At 40.3% G+C, this 17,179-nt stretch overlaps 1 protein-coding gene across 6 annotated transcripts in view; it reads left to right on the plus strand.

Annotated features, from left to right (window-relative positions):
* The window catches only part of AKT3 (AKT serine/threonine kinase 3), a 302,525-nt gene that overhangs the window by 146,876 nt on the left and 138,470 nt on the right, over window positions 1-17,179 (plus strand). For 4 of the 6 annotated variants that reach the window (XM_045982270.1, XM_045982267.1, XM_045982269.1 and 1 more), the window contains exon 4: window positions 11,991-12,102. The exons of the other annotated variants lie outside the window; for them this stretch is intronic. In XM_045982270.1, the coding sequence (XP_045838226.1) occupies window positions 11,991-12,102 (112 nt within the window). The remainder of the gene's footprint in view (window positions 1-11,990; window positions 12,103-17,179) is intronic. 6 annotated transcript variants of the gene reach the window in all.

The following is a 17,179-nucleotide window of genomic DNA, read 5'->3' on the forward strand; positions in this document are numbered from 1 at the left end:
GAAAAATGTTTCTACAGCTGATGTCAGGGAAATTATTGCCTGTGTTCTCTTCTAGGATTTTTTGCTTTCAGGTCTCACATTTAGGTCTTTCATCCATTTTATTTTTGTGTGTGGTGTAAGAAAGTGGTCCAATTTCATCCTTTTGCATGTAACTTTCTAGTTTTCCCAACACCATTGTTGAAGAGACTGTCTTTTCCCCCACTGGATAGTCTAGCATCCTTTGTTATAGATAAAATGATGAAATAAGTGTGGCTTTATTTCGGGGGTCTCTGTTCCATTGATATATGTGTCTGTTTTTGTGCTGGTACTATACTGTTTGGATGACTACAGCTTTGTTCTTTCTCAAGATTGCTTTGTCTACTTGGAGTCTTTTGTGGGTCCATGCAAATTTTAGGATTATTTGTTCTAGTTCTGTGAAAACTGCTCTTGATATTTTGATAGGGGTTGTGTTAAATCTCTAGATTGCTTTGGGTAGTATGCACATTTTAACAATATTTGTTTTTGTAATCCATGAACATGGAATCTTTTTTCATTTATTTGTGTTGTCTCCAACTTCTTTCTTCAGTGTTTTGTAGTTCTTGGAGTATAGGTCTTTCATCTCCTTGGTTAGTTAAGTTGACTCCTTGATATTTCATAATTTTTGGTGCAGTTATAAAGGGGATTTTTTGTTGATTTCTCTCTCTGCTACTTCATTTTTTTTTTTAAGATTTATTTATTTATTTATTTTAGAGAGGAAGAGAGCATAAGTGGGAAAGGCAGAGGGAGAGAGAATCTGAAGCAGACTTCACACAGCATGGAGCCTGACGTGGGGCTCGATCTCATGACCCTGAGATGAGACCTGAGACAAAACCAAGAGTCAGACACTTAACCTACTGAGCCACCCAGGTGCAGGTACCCCTGCCACATCATTATTAGTGTTCAGAAATGCCACAGATTTCTGCATACTAATTTTATATCCTGTGACTTTATTGAATTCATTTTTTGAATTCAATATTGGATTCTACTAGGTCTTTTTTTTTTTTTTTTTGGTAGTATATTCGTTTTTAATGGTAAGGAATAAAGTTTTAAAAAGATTCTGGCTTGCTTATGAGTAGCTTTAAAAGTCAGACTAACAGGGTTGAGCTTTTTTCTCTTGCAGAGACTAGTAGATCTTTGAGAAGGAGAATGACCGATGGAATAAGACTTGAGTAAGGCTAGTTAGGCCAGTAATACATGGGACACCCTGGTCAGAGTGGGGGGTGGGCAAAGGGAGACCCCTCAGGAGGCCATTTCAGGGATCCAGATTTTGGTAATAAGCATCTGGTTGGCTGTCCCCAGTGGAAAGAGACAATTATGAAAGAATTGTTAAGATGAATGTTGCTGGCTTAGCTATGGGCTGGAGGAGAGTCAAGGATGACTGATGATGTGTTTCTTGGGTGATTAGGAAAATGATACAGGAGTAAATTGAGTAGAAACACTATCAATATGATTTTCAGTTTGAAGGATAAAAAACAAAAACAAAACACGAGGGGCGCCTGGGTGGCTCAGTGGATTAAGCCGCTGCCTTCGGCTCAGGTCATGATCTCAGGGTCCTGGGATCGAGCCCCGCGTCGGGCTCTCTGCTCCGCGGGGAGCCTGCTTCCTCCTCTCTCTCTGCCTGCCTCTCTGCCTACTTGTGATCTCTCTCTCTCTGTCAAATAAATAAATAAAATCTTTAAAAAAAAAAACAAAAACAAAAAAACAAAACACGAAACCCGTTTAGGTGTGTTGAGAATGAGGTAATGATGGGAACTCAAGAGAGAGATGCCGGCTTTGCCATATGGAAGGTTCAGGTTTGAGAATCATCAGACATCGGGCGACATTTGAGGCAAAGCCCCAAGAGAGCCTCCCCAGGATTATATCCGCAGCCCTTACCAAGTCATTAAAGATCTTCCTAACCTCATTTCCTACCGTGTCCTGAACTTACCTTCTCTTCCAGCCACCCCGGGACTCCTTGTTTCTCGAGCACATCTGTGGGCTCCTTGCAGCCGTGGGTCTCTGCACTTCTGTTCTTCCGGCCGGACCACTCTTCCCACAGTTGGCTGCCTTGGTGCCTCCTTTTACCAAGAGAAGCCCTTCCTAAGCCTTCTTTTTTTTTTTTTTTTTTTTTTTTTAAAGATTTTATTCATTTATTTGACAGAGAGAGATCACAAGTAGATAGAGAGGCAGGCACAGAGAGAGAGAGAGAGAGAGGGAAGCAGGCTCCCTGCTGAGCAGAGAGCCCGATGCGGGACTCGATCCCAGGACCCCGAGATCATGACCTGAGCCGAAGGCAGCGGCCTAACCCACTGAGCCACCCAGGCGCCCCCTTTCCTAAGCCTTCTAAAGTAGAACCTTCCAAAGTAGTAAAGTAGAACCTCGCTGTCTTTTTAACTTGTTGCCCTGCCTCATTTCTCTTTGTAATCCTTATAAGCACTGCTCTGGTATAAATTAATCGGTTCGCTTGGTTCTTGCTTGACCGCTCCTCCGCTCAGTGAAATCCAAGTGTCACGAAAAATAGGAACTTCCTTTTGTTCACTGCTCTACCCCCAGTGCCTAGTTTGTTGCCTGACGTGCTGTGGGCACACAATGAATATCTACTTAATGAATGTCTGAATTTCCCAAGACAAAATTATCAGAAAAGAAAAGTTTAACACGAAGCACCGAGCCTAACGGAGCAGCTCAGTTGGGAGAAGAGATCCTAAGGAAGAATACTCGGGAGTGGTCAGAGAGATGGGCGCACTGGGCGTGTCGGTGTCCTGTGCATTAAGTGAGTTTTAATTAACCAGAAGTGGCTTTATTTTAGATAGTCTCCTGTATATTTTATATTTTAAAAATAATTTCCTTTTCCACTCTCAACCATTTAAACTTTTGGTAGTTTATTTTGGTACGTATTTGCAGAAAGAATCTAATATTATCCTGCAGGGGGTTTCTATTTTTGACTTTTTATGATGGGAAATGTTGACATACAGATAAATAGAAGAGCTGCTGGGACTCTCCAATATCCATTACCTACACTTACATTGTCATTTTGTTAAAATATTTAATGTCAATTAGGATATTAAGACATTTATCCCTGAATCCTTGAGTACAGATCTCTGTAAACAATAAGGAATTTTCCCCCACACAATTACAGTGCCGCTATCCACCTAATAAAACTTAGAAATCCTTGGGGCACCTGGGTGGCTCAGTGGTTAAAGCCTCTGCCTTTGGCTTGGATCATGATCTCAGGGTCCTGGGATCGAGCCCCGCTTCAGGCTCTCTGCTCATTGGGGAGTCTGCCCCCCCCCCACTGCCTACTTGTGATCTTTGTCAAATAAATAAACAGAATCTTTTAAAAATAAAATTAAAAAAAAAACAAAACTGAGAAATCCTTAATATTATCTAATGAAAAATTTGTATTCAGGTTTTCCCATTTGTCACCTGAAATATCTTTAACAGCCGTCTCGTTTAAAGCAGAGCACATGAAGGACCACACGGAGTATTCGATGGGTGCGGCTTTTAAGCCTCAGCTGGTCTGGAAGAGTTCTCTGTCCTCTGCCAACACCCCACTTCGGGTATATTCACTTAGTGAAGAGACAGGGCTGTTTGACCTGTGGAAAGTCCCCTTTTCTGGAAACTTCTACTGATTGCTTCAATGAAGTGTCATTTCACTAGTTACATGACTAAATTTGTCCTACATCCTATAGTTATGTTTACTCATTTGAGATCAGCTGTGTTAGGCAGAGGACTAGGTAATCAAAGCGCATGGACTCTGTCCTTAGAGAAGTTGGAATCTAATATACGTTCTTGTCAGGTTCTTGTAAAATGTTGCTATCAAATCCCACTTTCATCATATTTCAAATATTAATTAGTTTTTCTTGTTTAGTTAAAACAAAACTGGGGCTTATGATTATTTTTCAGATTTTAACTCAGTACCCAATAGCAAACTATGGTATAATGGTAAGATGTCATCCTGTTTACATCTGATAATTCACTTCTGTTTGCTTTGTGGATTATTATAATAAACTGTGTACTGGTTCAAATGAGCAGAGAACACTTACCTAATACGTCCCATATGTTATGGTTTTGTGTTTCGGGTTTTTTTTAAGATTTATTTATTTATTTTGGAAAGAAAGAGACAGAGACAGTAGGAGTGGAAGGGGCAGAGGGAGAGAGAGAGAGAATTTGAAGCAGACTCCCCACTAAGCACAGAGCTTGACACAGGGCTTGATCCCCGAGATCATGACCTGAACAGAAACCAGGAGTCAGACAGTAAACCACCTGAGCCACTCAGGCACCCCTGGTCTCCCTGTTATTTTTTTTTAAATGCTTAGAAAAGATCTGAAAGAATATACATGAAAACATTAACAATGGTTATACCTGTCTGGTAGGGTGATGGTTAATTTTCTTTTCATTTTAGCTATACCTGCTTACGACTTGTTCTACAGTAAGCATAGATGATTTATACAGTGAGGATAAATAAAGCAGTGAGTTCGGAACCAGCTTGACTGCAGAACATTGTGAAAGTAGAACTATACATTTGAAAAGGGTTAAAGTGGTAAACTTCATGTTTTGTGGTTTGTTGTTTTTTTACCACAATTTAAAAAAAAAAAAGAGTCTGTGGCTTTCATACTGCAGAAAACAAAACCAAAACGCAACTTGCCTAGTCATATGTTTTGAGTCCCCTAGATGTTTGCATGCCTCTTGTAACTTGTTAGTAAATGCCTTGTTGTTGCGTATCTTAGTTATTGCCCCACGGTGACCACGGTATATTTTTACTTCAAATTTCAAGTATGCAGAGTGGGGGCGGAAAGCATTTGTTCTGGAGGACCCTGGCGGTGTTTCCTTTGTTTAATTAGAGGCAGGATTCGGGGGACAAGACAAGATGGAGAAATGCTGATGGGAAACACATTGGCTCTGAAAGTCTACTTCCGGTTCATGGTGGTAACTGTGGTGACTATGTTCATTAATGAAAAATGTGTCGGGAGAGGTTCACTTTAAATGTCATGATTTCAGTCCACAGATAGTATCCCATGTTAGAACCAGAGTAATGAAGTTTATGGTAACTAAAATGTCAGAATTTGAAATGTATATCATAAAGAGAAAACATCTAGAGAGCAATATAGTGTTAATGGGCCAATCTTACTCCCCTTGCTTACAGAATTTGTTGTGTTATGAAACACAGTGCAAGAAGTCTTGGATTTCTCCTACCTCCTTAGATGGAGAAGACTATGTTGAACTCTGGGTAACAGGGAGATGTTTCAGGCAGAAGCCGCTAAAACATGGAGCTAGATCAGTGCAAGTTTGGCGATTACTTTTCCATCATCAATAATCGAAAAATCTTAGTAGCTTTATTGGTATTGTGGGGTGTGAGCCCCAGCAGTGAGAGCACCCAGAGGTTCTCCTGCCTTCTTAACTACCACATCTTTCCCTTCTGCTCCTCATTCTCGGTCACCTTCCCTCTGCATGCCTACTTGGAGAGACAGGAAGTGCCTGGGTCCAGATCCTGCTAGGGGATAACCCTCAGACCTGTCCATCCCCAGGCTGTGTTCAGAGCCAGGAGCAAACACATTGGGGCCCTCTCAGGTAAAAAAAATGTCCTGGATTTCTCTGTAGAAGAGGTGTCCTAGAAGGGAGGAGCACCACGCACTGGGAAGGCATGGGGAGGCGTAGAAGATGGAGCGGACTGCCCCATCCCTTGGACAGATGACTGCTGAGCCTTTAAGACACTTTCCTAGCAGTTTATTCTCTCCAGAAGAGCATGGAATTTGGATTCAGACAGACCTGAGGGTAGATCCCTATACAGTTGCTCACAAACTGTGTGTTTTGGGGCAAGTTATTTAGCTACTCTCAGTTCATTCGTTTATGGAACAGAAGACGAGAATGCCTTGTAGACTTGTCCTCTGGATGAAATGGGGACACCGAGGACCCATCAGTGTCTGCAGTTCTGTGCACATAGTGATCGCAGAACAGACACCCTCTCCAGGACCTGCTCGTCACCAGTGCACCTGTCACACTCCTCTCTCTCTCTGGACTGAATGCGTCTCTTTAGGACTGATGTGTTGAGTCTTAATTACACACGATGCGTTTTCACTCCCAGATAGTAAAAACTTTAACTCAAAGGAAGAAATGCTTTCTGTCCTCTTTAAAGAATATCCACAGTAGTATTATATCTGGGGGTTCAAAAATACTCTCTCGTTATGATGATGATAACTGACAGCATTATTTCATTATGTGACTTAATTATAAATAGAGTCTATTATTATGCTTTTGTTTTTCACATTGAATATTAGTAGAACTTATTTTTAAAACAAAAAATGAGCAGTTAAGGAGTTATAGAGATTGGAATAAAATTTAATATTTTTAATAAATTCTAAACAAGTGATATAAATTCTTTTCTACATATATTTTTTGATCTGGCGCATTACCGTTCCTCTGACTGGCCTCCAGGTTTATAGAGTAGTTACAGCTTCAATAAACTTGGTCGTCTGTGGTTCAGAATGTGTAAAAATAAGCAGAACACTCAAATTTAGCTTGTAGTTTGCCCAGGTGAGCTTAGTATGACTACCTCAAGTATCAGTAACAAATACTTTGCTAGGAAGTATTATGGGCTGTGATATAATAAAAGTTAGCTACCTGGCATTTTATAGAAGAATATGTGCTTTTTTCTTGTATGTTAAATAGTTCCAGAAATCATAGCTAATTATTTGGGTAATAGTGTTTTAGAATCATTATTGGAAGGTTCTGCTTTGGGTTTTAAAATTTTAATGCGGCCCAGCCTGAATTGGGAACCTTTACATAATTAAAAGGAAAATACTCTTCTAAAGAAGTATTGGCTCATCTGTTATTAACCACCATTCTCTTTAAGAATTAGAGTGGGTGGAACTGGAGGGTTATTAATACTGAGTGAAATAGGTCAGAGAAAGACAAGTATCGTATGGTTCCACTTGTATGTGGAATATAAGAAACAGTGCAGAGGATCGTAGGGGAAGGGAGGGAAAATGAAATGGCAAGAAATCAGAGAGGGAGAAAAACCATGAGAGACTCTTAACTCTAGAAAACAGAGGGTTGCTGGAGGCGGGTAGGTGGGGGGATGTGGTGACTGGGGGATGGGCATTCAGCAAGGCACGTGATGTGATGAGCACTGGGTGTTTTAGGTAACTGGTGGATTACTGAACTCTACATCTAAAATTAATGATGTCCTATATGTTGGCTAATTGAATTTAAATTTAAAAATTGCAATATTTGAAAAAAAGAATGAATCCCCTTTAAGAATGAGAGTTCAGACATGAACCATGTTCTGAAAACTTCCCTATTTTTTTTCATTTTAGGGGGAGCTGTAGGATATGTCCATGATTTTGTATTATGGCTGGCATAAAAGAACCCAAAGTTTTTCTGTTTCCTGGCCCACTTGTTCAAACATGGTGACGTAAAGGGTCAAGTGTTCTGAGTTCAGATTTCAGCTCTAACCTGCATGTACTGTATGGCAGGAAACCCCGGGCTTTGGTGGTGGAGTGTCCTCTGCCCTTGGTACTGACCCAAGTGCCACTTGAATGTCTTCAGCCGTTTTTGGTAGCTGCTTCTCTCTTTTTTTGTCTTAATTTAGGATTATTTAGAAATAGGGTTCATTTATAAAGCATATCGAAACATAAAGTGTAGGCTTATTTCTATTTTACAGCTTGTTCATAGTAACACTTTGTTCAACTAGGCTTCAGAAGGTCCTGATTGAATCACGTGTGAAATGTTACCTTATAATTAGGGGTGTTAGAATGAGTAATAACACAGTTTGGTGTGTGCTGTAAGTATGTAGAGTTTCTTACTCATTTTTCTTACTATGCCCAGAATCTTCCATAATGCTTGACCCGTAATTGGCACATGTCGTTGAGGCCATGGATATTTAGCATATTTCATCAAAATAGCCAAGTTGTGTGTAGCTACTTAGGTCACTGTATTACTATTCTGATATTTTTCCAAAACCATCGTTTTTCGTAAATACAAACATTTAATTCATTTTCGAAACAGTTCCTTTTCAGTGGTCTGCTTGAGAATGGCAATCACTTCTGTTGTCATTTTTGTAAACTACAGTAATTGATAATCACTTAGAGTCCCGTGTGATTTTTTAAATAGCTTGTTGGATTATAGCAAGGAGAAATTCTTAAAATTTTATCACTGAAACTTCTTTTAGGTATAATTTTGAAAATATGCTTCCTTCGAAATCTTACTTTGATTCCCGATAGCTCTTTTAAAGCTGAAAAACCTGGGGGCTTGGAGGTGCACTCTGCCTAGGATCGCCGCCCGCTGCCGGTGTGGGAGAGGCTGGGCTCGGGTCTGGAGCTCCGGTTTTAGTCTCTTGTCTTAGTCACCTTGACATCATCAGCGCAGCAGGCGTACAGCTGCGGTGTAGGTGGACTGGATGGGGCCTTCTTTCCTTTTCTGTTCTTCCTGTTTCTGCTTCATTGAGTTCATTCGTGAGTATTTCTCTTGGGCCCACTCATCTTTGGAGTGTCTGTCCTCTGTTCTTTACGTTAAAAGCCACTCAGTCGCTTCAGTCCTGAGGTATTTACGGTGTCCCCTTACGTGCTGTCACGTCACAGGCGCTGTGGGGGAGAGTGGAGCATATGGGATTCCTAATTTCTCGGTGGCTTCTCTGCTAGGACGTCGCGTTCACCTGCATTAAACCCTGGCCAGACACTTCATAGGAGTTTTGTGGAGAAGGAAATACATTGGAAGAACGGTGGTCTGCGAAGAGAATCGGACTGTGTCTGCGCTCTTGGGATACATGTAAACTACACCGATTTATGGTGTTGGTGTTTGAAAACTTTCGTATTTCAAACAAGAATATAAATTGGCATTCTGTAGTTGGTGTTTTTTAACATTCGTATATCAAAAGGTACGTAACGGTGCTGTACGATATCTGACTGTAAAACAATAGATTTTATGATGTGTTGAATCTACCACCTTTTCGTTGTCTCACAGACCACCGGGTCCTCGCTTTCCTCCTTACCCAGCTTAAACTCGTCCCTCGATTCTCTCAACCCACAACCCACATGTCTTGCATCCTCTCTTCTCTTTCTTGCTTTGCCAAACCGACTCAGTTAAAGTACAGCTTTGCTGCAATCCAGTTGTCCGTGCTCCTCCTGCGCTCGCGTCGCTGAGTGTGCCTGGTGGAAGTGCACATCCATGACCCTGGCACCCGCTTGAATTCTTGATCGTTAAATCCCAGTGGGCAGAGGGTGCCTGGGTGGCTCAGTGGGTTAAGCGTCTCCCTTCAGCTCAGGTCATGATTTCGGGGTCCTGGGATCGAGCCCTGCGTCGGGTTCCCTGCTCAATGGGGAGCCTGCTTCCCCTTATCTCTCTGTCTACCCCTCTGCCTACTTGTGCTCGCTCTGTCTTTGTCAAATAAATAAATAAAATCTTTTTTAAAAACAGACATTGTTTAGGCACAGGTGGGCACAGTTCTTGGTGTTAAGATCGGTGGAGCTTATGTTCTTGTTGAGACCGTAAGCAAAAAAGACACCAGGTTAGTCGTTTCATGTGTTTGAAGATAACATGGAATGAAATAAAAAGTAGAACAGGTCAGAGGGCTGGGGGCGTCCTGGCTGAGGGGTGCAGGTCACAGTATTTAGGATGGTCAAGGTAGGCGTCCGTGTGAAGGTGAGATCTGATCTGAGACTTGAAGGTGGGGAGGGGTTAGCTGCGGGCTATGTGAGAGGACGGAACGCTGGCACAGACGGTGCAGTCCACGGTCGAGGAAACACACAGAAGCGGGGGTGCCTGGCACAGGGGCCAGAGAGAGAATATAACTAGGCGAGGAGGTCAGAAACTTAAGTAGGGTGGGTGAGAGGCCCAGATGATGTAGGACCCCTGCTGGTCATTGAGAGGCCTTTGTTTTCTTTCTATTCTTGGTGAATTGGAAACACTGCAGGATTTTTTTTTTTTTTTTTTTTTTTTTTTTTTTTTGGTCAGCTGATCATGTTAAGAAGGTTTCTGCTACAGGTGTTGGGAACAGACTCCAGTCAGGGGCAGAGAGAGCTGTTCTAGAGTTTGCAGTGTTCACGTGAAAGGTCATGGTGATACTCTTCTGAGAGTAGTGAAAGAGGTGAGGAGTGATACCGGATCTGTTTGGAAAGGAGCCAACAGGATTTCTAGAATGAGATGGGGAAGAGAGAAGAGGACCTAAGGGTGAGTCCAGGGCTTTTGAGCTGAGCACTTGAGAGGATGAGGTTGCTGCCGTGTGCGACGGAGGGAGCAGTAGCAGAGGGGCAGGAGACCAAGGGTGGGAGAGATCGGTTCGCTTTTGGATGAGTCCAGGTCTGTAGTAGATTCCAGCGAGCTCACATACAGTGTAGTATTCGTTTCAGGAGCACAGTGTAGCGATTCAACACTCTGTCTATCCCCTATGCTCATCACGAGTCCCGAGCTCCGACGTCTTCTAGAACACACTTCCCAGCTTTAGGTAATGGATCTAGCCCTTCCAGGTTTCTGAGTAGGAAGAGCTTTATGGCACCTGGGCAGATTGAGGCACTCGGCAGTGAGAGTCGGAAGCAGAATTGTGTCCTCCGTAAAAGCCAGGTGAAGGCAGATAACTACCAGTATCAAACAGGAGCAGCCCAGGTTTCCAGTCTGGCTGGTAGAAAAGTGAGGAAAGCCGGGAGGAGGGACAGAATCAGGAGGAAAGAGAGTAGGCTGTAGGACCCAGTAATCCAGCCAGGTAGATACTGCCCCTGTAGAGTTAATCATGGGTATCACAAAATGCAGATCCAAAATGGGAAGAGGTTTGGATTTTTCTATTGGCCAACCAAGAGATGATGATGGCTGAAACCCTGAAACCTTGTTAGAAAAGAGAAGAAAGCAAAGCAGAGATCCTTGGGTGAATGATCTTTTCTGGTGTAAGGAGTCCATGAACAAGTCCAATGTGGGCAACGACAGAATCTTGTAGAGACTTCGAGATGGTAGTTGATGGTTGCTAATGACAGAGATAGGAAAGAACAGGCAGACTCTGAGTAAAAACACAGTTGACTTTGTCAGCTGGAGGGAAATTGTTTCTTCCAAAAAGCAGTGTCAGTAAACAACCCTACCCTATTCTGTCTTGTCATCTAATACCACATATCCTTAAAAACCCACGCAGGTATGCACCCGATGATAATAGCTAACATCCACTGAAAGCTCGTTATGTGTCATACGTTGTGCTGAGTATTTTACTGATTTATTACTAATTCCCACACCAGTTTTATGATGTAGGTACTTGTTTCCCCTTTAATTCTTGAAGACCGGAGAGACTAATTTAGCTTGTCCAAGGTTACATGGTCGGAAGAGTAATTGAGTCCAGGAATATTGGTGTTGGAATCCACACTCTTAGCCACTATGAGATGCTACTTTTTTTTTGAAGTCTTCTGAGATATTCCCTGACATAATTTATCCCTTTTGACTCACTGGGTCCACAGGCTGTGATGACGGAGAGTTTAGGTGGCATATATCGTCAAAGGGTGTACAATTTGGCAAGGGATCAGGATACCTTCTTAAGTGAAAAGTAATAATACGAGATAATGAAAAATGAGGGATACAATAATGAGAATATGGAGAGGGGAATGTTTGGTTTAGGACCAGGCCCATAGGAAAGGCTTCCTGGAAAGAGTAGGTTTGGATCTGGGCCTTAAAGGATAGGTATTCTTTTGAGTGTAGGTGATTACGTGGGGGTAGGGGTGAACTCAGCAGACGCCAGTCCATGGAGTGAGAGCAGCTGGAGCAAAGGTGTAGATTCAGGACAGAGCAAGATGTATCTGGGGAAACTTCAGTCACCCAGTTTGGTTGGTTGATAGAGCATGTGGCCGGAACGGGTGTTGGATTGGAAAGGAAGACTGAGGCCAGGTTGTGAACACCCAGAGGGGAGGCCCATGGCAAGCTGTGAGGGGGCAGTGGTTTTGCCTGGAACAGAACTCTGTCCTTCTCGACTATTTACTTCGTGGTTTGAATGTAAGTATATTCAAAGAGACGTTTTATGTTATTTCTAGAATGCCAGTTAATGAAAACAGAACGACCAAAGCCAAACACATTTATTATCAGATGTCTTCAGTGGACCACTGTTATAGAGAGAACATTTCATGTAGATACTCCAGAGGAAAGGTAAGAAACCTGTTTTTCCTATTTCATGAAAAAGCAACAGTCGGTGTAAAGATACATGTGTATCTGACGTCCCCATTTGTAAATCTGTGCGAACACATTTATCAAACCCTGTAGTCCCTTAATGATTGTTTCTGGTATGATAACGGGGGCTCGCAACCACCTCAGGAACTGCTGTACGATATTCTTCTCAACAAAAACCAGGACGTTTAAAAACTGAAATATAAACTGGGACGTTTTTATAACTAAACTACCTTGAAAAATGGTTGAATTGATTGTGTTCATATTTGGAATCTCGAGGCTAGTCCTGGCACAGGTTTCAAGCAGTGCTGCCGTTATGCAGGGGCTGCCCGAGTGTTAGGCAGGGAAGGATCCTGAGACTGGAACTAAGCTCCCTGAAAGACCAGGACCAGGATTCACTGGCCTCGACCGGCCTCATTGCTAAAGAGGGGACGCCCACGTCCCTGAGCCCATATTGTCATGCTCCAGATCTGCGCATTCCTGCAACCTCTGCCCCCCAAACCCCTAGTTCTGTTTTCATACCCTTTTATCTGGTGCTAACTGAGTTAAGTCCAGCAAGCCCAACCACAAAACCATTTTCTTGCACGGATGTTATCATGGTTGATCCAAATCAGCAACTTCATGAAGTCAAATAATACTAGCTTTATGTTTCAAGTGTGTACATCAGGTCTTAGGAGACTTGTCTAAGATTTTTTTTTAAAAAGCCAGAAATAACCTCCCATAAGGCCTAGTAAATAGTAAAGTATTATTTTAATAATGCTTTTGATCAGTAAACACAATTTTATAACCAGAGTTAAGGACAGATCCAGTTTTCTTTTGTACACTCCCGGTCTTACTCTGTGCAGACGTATATAGGTCTTGAGCGTACATACAATTCCGTATGTCTTTTCTCCCAGTCCACTCCTGTCTTCCCGGGGCATTTCTATCTGCTAAGTCCTCAGTGTGCTTATCCTTCCACTCGTAACCATGACTGGGCCAGTTCCCATTCATCTCTCAGATCTGAGCTTCAAACACCACATTTCCTACAAAACCTTCTCTGACTCTTGTAGACGAGGGAGGTCCCCCCACTAGAGACTGGGCACCTCCCTGTACCTTTTATATCCAGTCTGTCAGCCCCGTAATCTTCGTTTGCCTTTCTCGCTAGACCATGAGGTTCTTGACTAGCAGGGATTGTATTTTCCTTGCTCAATATTCTATCTTTACAGCCTAGTCCAGGATCCAGCATAGTATTTGTTGACTGGCTGAATGAATGGAAATATTATTCTTAGTGGATTTACAACATCTCATTGAAGCATGATTAATGTTGCCATTTACGTTTGCAAAGCTGGATTTACGCCACGTCTTAAGACTTCAGAATAGTTCCTGCATTTATATATCACGCTACTTTTCTGAACAATCAGTTTTTATTTGCATTTATGACTAGAAGAAAGCAGTTTTAGTAAAAAATGAAAAAACAGCATCTTTATATTTACCATGGGGTGTGTTTTTCTACATTCATCTAGAATCTGGTGCTTGGAGATTTTATATGACTTTAATGTTAATGAAGACTTAGAAAAAATGTAGTGAGAACTAGAAAAGCTGTGTATTTTCTATGTTCTGTCTGCCAGTCTAAAATCCGTTCTTGTTGTAAATGAAATATGTATCTCTAGTCTTAATCTAAAAAAAACCCTTCTATTTGTTTTATTGCATGATAGACATTTAGAATCTGCATTTTCCAAGGGATGAGACTATTGTACCAGCTCAGTTCTTCATTTCTTTTCATTGAATAATCCATTCTGTCTTCACTGATGATTATGGTTGGCACATATGCATAAATATTTGTACTTTTAGGTTTTTTTCCTCTTTGATTTCTCTGTCATTCTAGCACTAAGACCACATGGTTTTTGTTAGAGAAGGCTAATAAAGCTTTTAGCTTCTAAGAGAAGGAAAAGGCCTTAACTAGAAGTAAGAAAATTAAGAAAGGAAAAAATTTCAGGTAAAAGCAAACAGAGAGTAAAGCAAAACTTCAGTTGCTACTTTTTTTTCCCCCAAAAAATGTTCTTAGCTTTTGCAGGCATAGTATCTACAGATAATAGTAATTTTGTCTCTTCCTTTCAGGTAGGATGGCCTATTATTTTTTTGTTTTAAAATAATACATAATAATTTTGGTGATAGCATACACATTTGTTTTTTCTCTGATTTTACTGAATGCACTTCAAATTACCGTCAAATATGAAATATGATGTTTCATGTACAGTTTATTTTGTTATAGTGGAACATCCACTTTACAACCGAGAGCATTTTCCTTTCTTAGAGCTAATTACTTTCATTGTCACAACGATGGCCCCACTACACTCGCCACACACGTTCATGTGCACGCCTGTACCCCCTTCTGTCACTACAGTGAGCTGTTTGTAGTTTCCCAAGTCCCAGTTCTGCAGTGATTTTCACATCGCTTGTGGAGCTTCCGGGCCTTTTGGCCCTTATATCAGACATGCCTTCCCTTGCTTGTTTCTTCCTATACCAGCTCACTGTATACATCCCCATTTACAAATCATTTCGCTCCTTTGGTCCCCACTCCAGACTTAACGTTGTTTTTCTTCTCAGTGCAAACATGTTATCATTTTACCTAGAACACTTCATTGTACGTGTTTACAGTATCAGGGTTTCCCTTCTGGCTGTAAGTTTGTACTACACTATGGGTTACTGAGCTTTACTAGCATACATATATTAGACATTTTAATTAAATGCATATTTTTAAAATGAATGATCAGCTTATGAAAATTGATTCATTTTCTTACAAGTAGTATGTATACTTTAAATAGATAAATTTATTTGCTTCATGGGGGGGGGGTCTCCATTCTGTTTTCCAAATTGAGTACATTTTCTAACATTACGTGGGAACTAGAAGATTGCAAGCTTTCTTTGATTAGTGAAATATTTGGGCCCAATACTTTTCTGCAGAGCATACATATATATTTTAATTTTGGTGAGTGAGGTAATTTAGGTCAATAGTCAACCTAAGAACTCTCTGAAAAGATGGACAAAATTTAAAAAGAAAGAAAGGCATACATGGGACAATTTAGCTGTGAAGAATGATGGGAACAAAACTGTATGGAAGGGGGAAACACAGAGAAATGAGCTCACTCTTTTACTAGGGTTTGCCTGCCAATTCTAGAAGTATCTGAGACACTGACATTTGGAGTAACTCTCAGATGTAGGAATCATGTCCTGGAATCCAGGGCCTACCAAAGAGGGGTCATGGTATGTCAATACATTTTAGGTTGGCACTAGAAGAAAGGATAAACTGGATTTAGACTTACCTTTTAAGGATTGAAGTCTAGCTTTCAATTATTTGAGGTCTTAAGTTTGGTTAATGTGATCCACTTTTGCTAAGTCTCCTTGGGACCTGTTAAAAGTAAATATAAACAGTCTCAAACTATCTATTTACATTTTAATGTACATTGTTTGATAGGATTAAAAAATAAACAAGTATACAAAGATTCAAAGATTCTGAAACCACAGAGACAAAACAGACAACTGAATAGGCTCTCCAGGTAATGGAGCTATGGGACAGAGATGAAAAGAACTCTGTGTGAGTATATTCAAGGAAATAACATTTAAGACAAGAAATTCATCAGAGAGCTAGAAATTATAAAAAAGAATAAAATGAGAATTCTAAAATTCTAAAATTGGAAAAAAAAGATACTTAAAATAATGAGTACTGGTGGATGGTTTTAACAGTAAATTGGGCCTAACATTGGGGAAAATTAGGAGCTCAAACATAGGTTATAACAGAATATGCAGAATGAAACATGGAGATAAGGATGGAAAATAAAAGTAAATAAGAAGCCAAAGTAAGATGAAAGGAATGCAGTGAGAATGTCTTACATATACATAATTGGAGTTTCAAAATGGAGGAGAGAAAGAATGGGTCAGAAAATATTTGAAGTAATAATGGCTGAAAATTTTCTAAAATGACTAGAGATAGAAAACCACGCGTTTGGGAAGTCCTGAAAATCTCATGCAGGAAAAATACAAAGAAAACCCACTTAGTGTCATTAGACTTTTGAAAACAGAGACAATGGGAAAATCCTCAAAGCCAATAGAGATAAGTTGCCTTCAAAAGAGCATCAATTAGACAAAAAGGTGTTATCAATAGAAATAACTGACATGGAATATATGGGGTGGAATGATAATTGGAGATAATGGAATGATGTTCTCAAAGTGCTGAAAGAAAATAAGTGCTAATGAGCAAAACCACTTTCCAAGGGTGAAACTAAGATGAAAATATTTCAGTCAAATATTTCAATAACTTCAGTTAAGAAATGATAGATTTTCTCACCAGCAGACTTGCAGGAAAGGAAATACTAACAGCATTATTCAGACAGACTAAAAATAATCCCAGATGGGAGAAGAGATATAGGAAGGAATGAGAAAAAAAATGGTAAATAAGTTGATAAAACCAAAGGAGTATTGATCTTATGAATAATAATATTTTATGCTTTAATTATATAAATAATGAAAAATTATAATATATAAACTAAGGTTGAGGAAAAAATGCGAGTTAATGTCTTATGACATCACTGCTTCCTAGAAGACTTAAAAGTATGGACATATAATATTAGATTTTGTTAAATTGAGGATGAATGTTATGATTTCATTGCTAAAAGGAAAGCAAGCACATGATGACCTCAATGCTGATGTGAGGAGAAAATAGAATCATAAAAACTTTATTAATCCAGAGTACATTATGTAGGTTGACTGTGTGAAGTTAATGCTACATATAAAAATATGTCCCCCCCCAAAAAAAAGGCAGAGACACCAACAGGGAAAATGAAATAGAATTCTGAAAATTTTTAAAATAATGAAACAAAAACAGGGAGGAAAAAAAGAAGAGGAGGGAAGTAGAAAAAAGTAAAATGGTAGACTTAAGTGTAACCATATAAATAGTTGCATTAAGTATTAATGGGTTAAACACTGCAGTTAAAAGACAGAGTTTTAGAATTAAAAATACGAGGCTGACTTATGTGCTGTTTATAAGAAATGCACTTTAAGCATTATAAAGACATAGCTAAGT

The sequence above is a fragment of the Meles meles genome, chromosome 17, assembly GCF_922984935.1.
Source record: "Meles meles chromosome 17, mMelMel3.1 paternal haplotype, whole genome shotgun sequence".
Lineage (NCBI taxonomy): Eukaryota > Metazoa > Chordata > Mammalia > Carnivora > Mustelidae > Meles > Meles meles.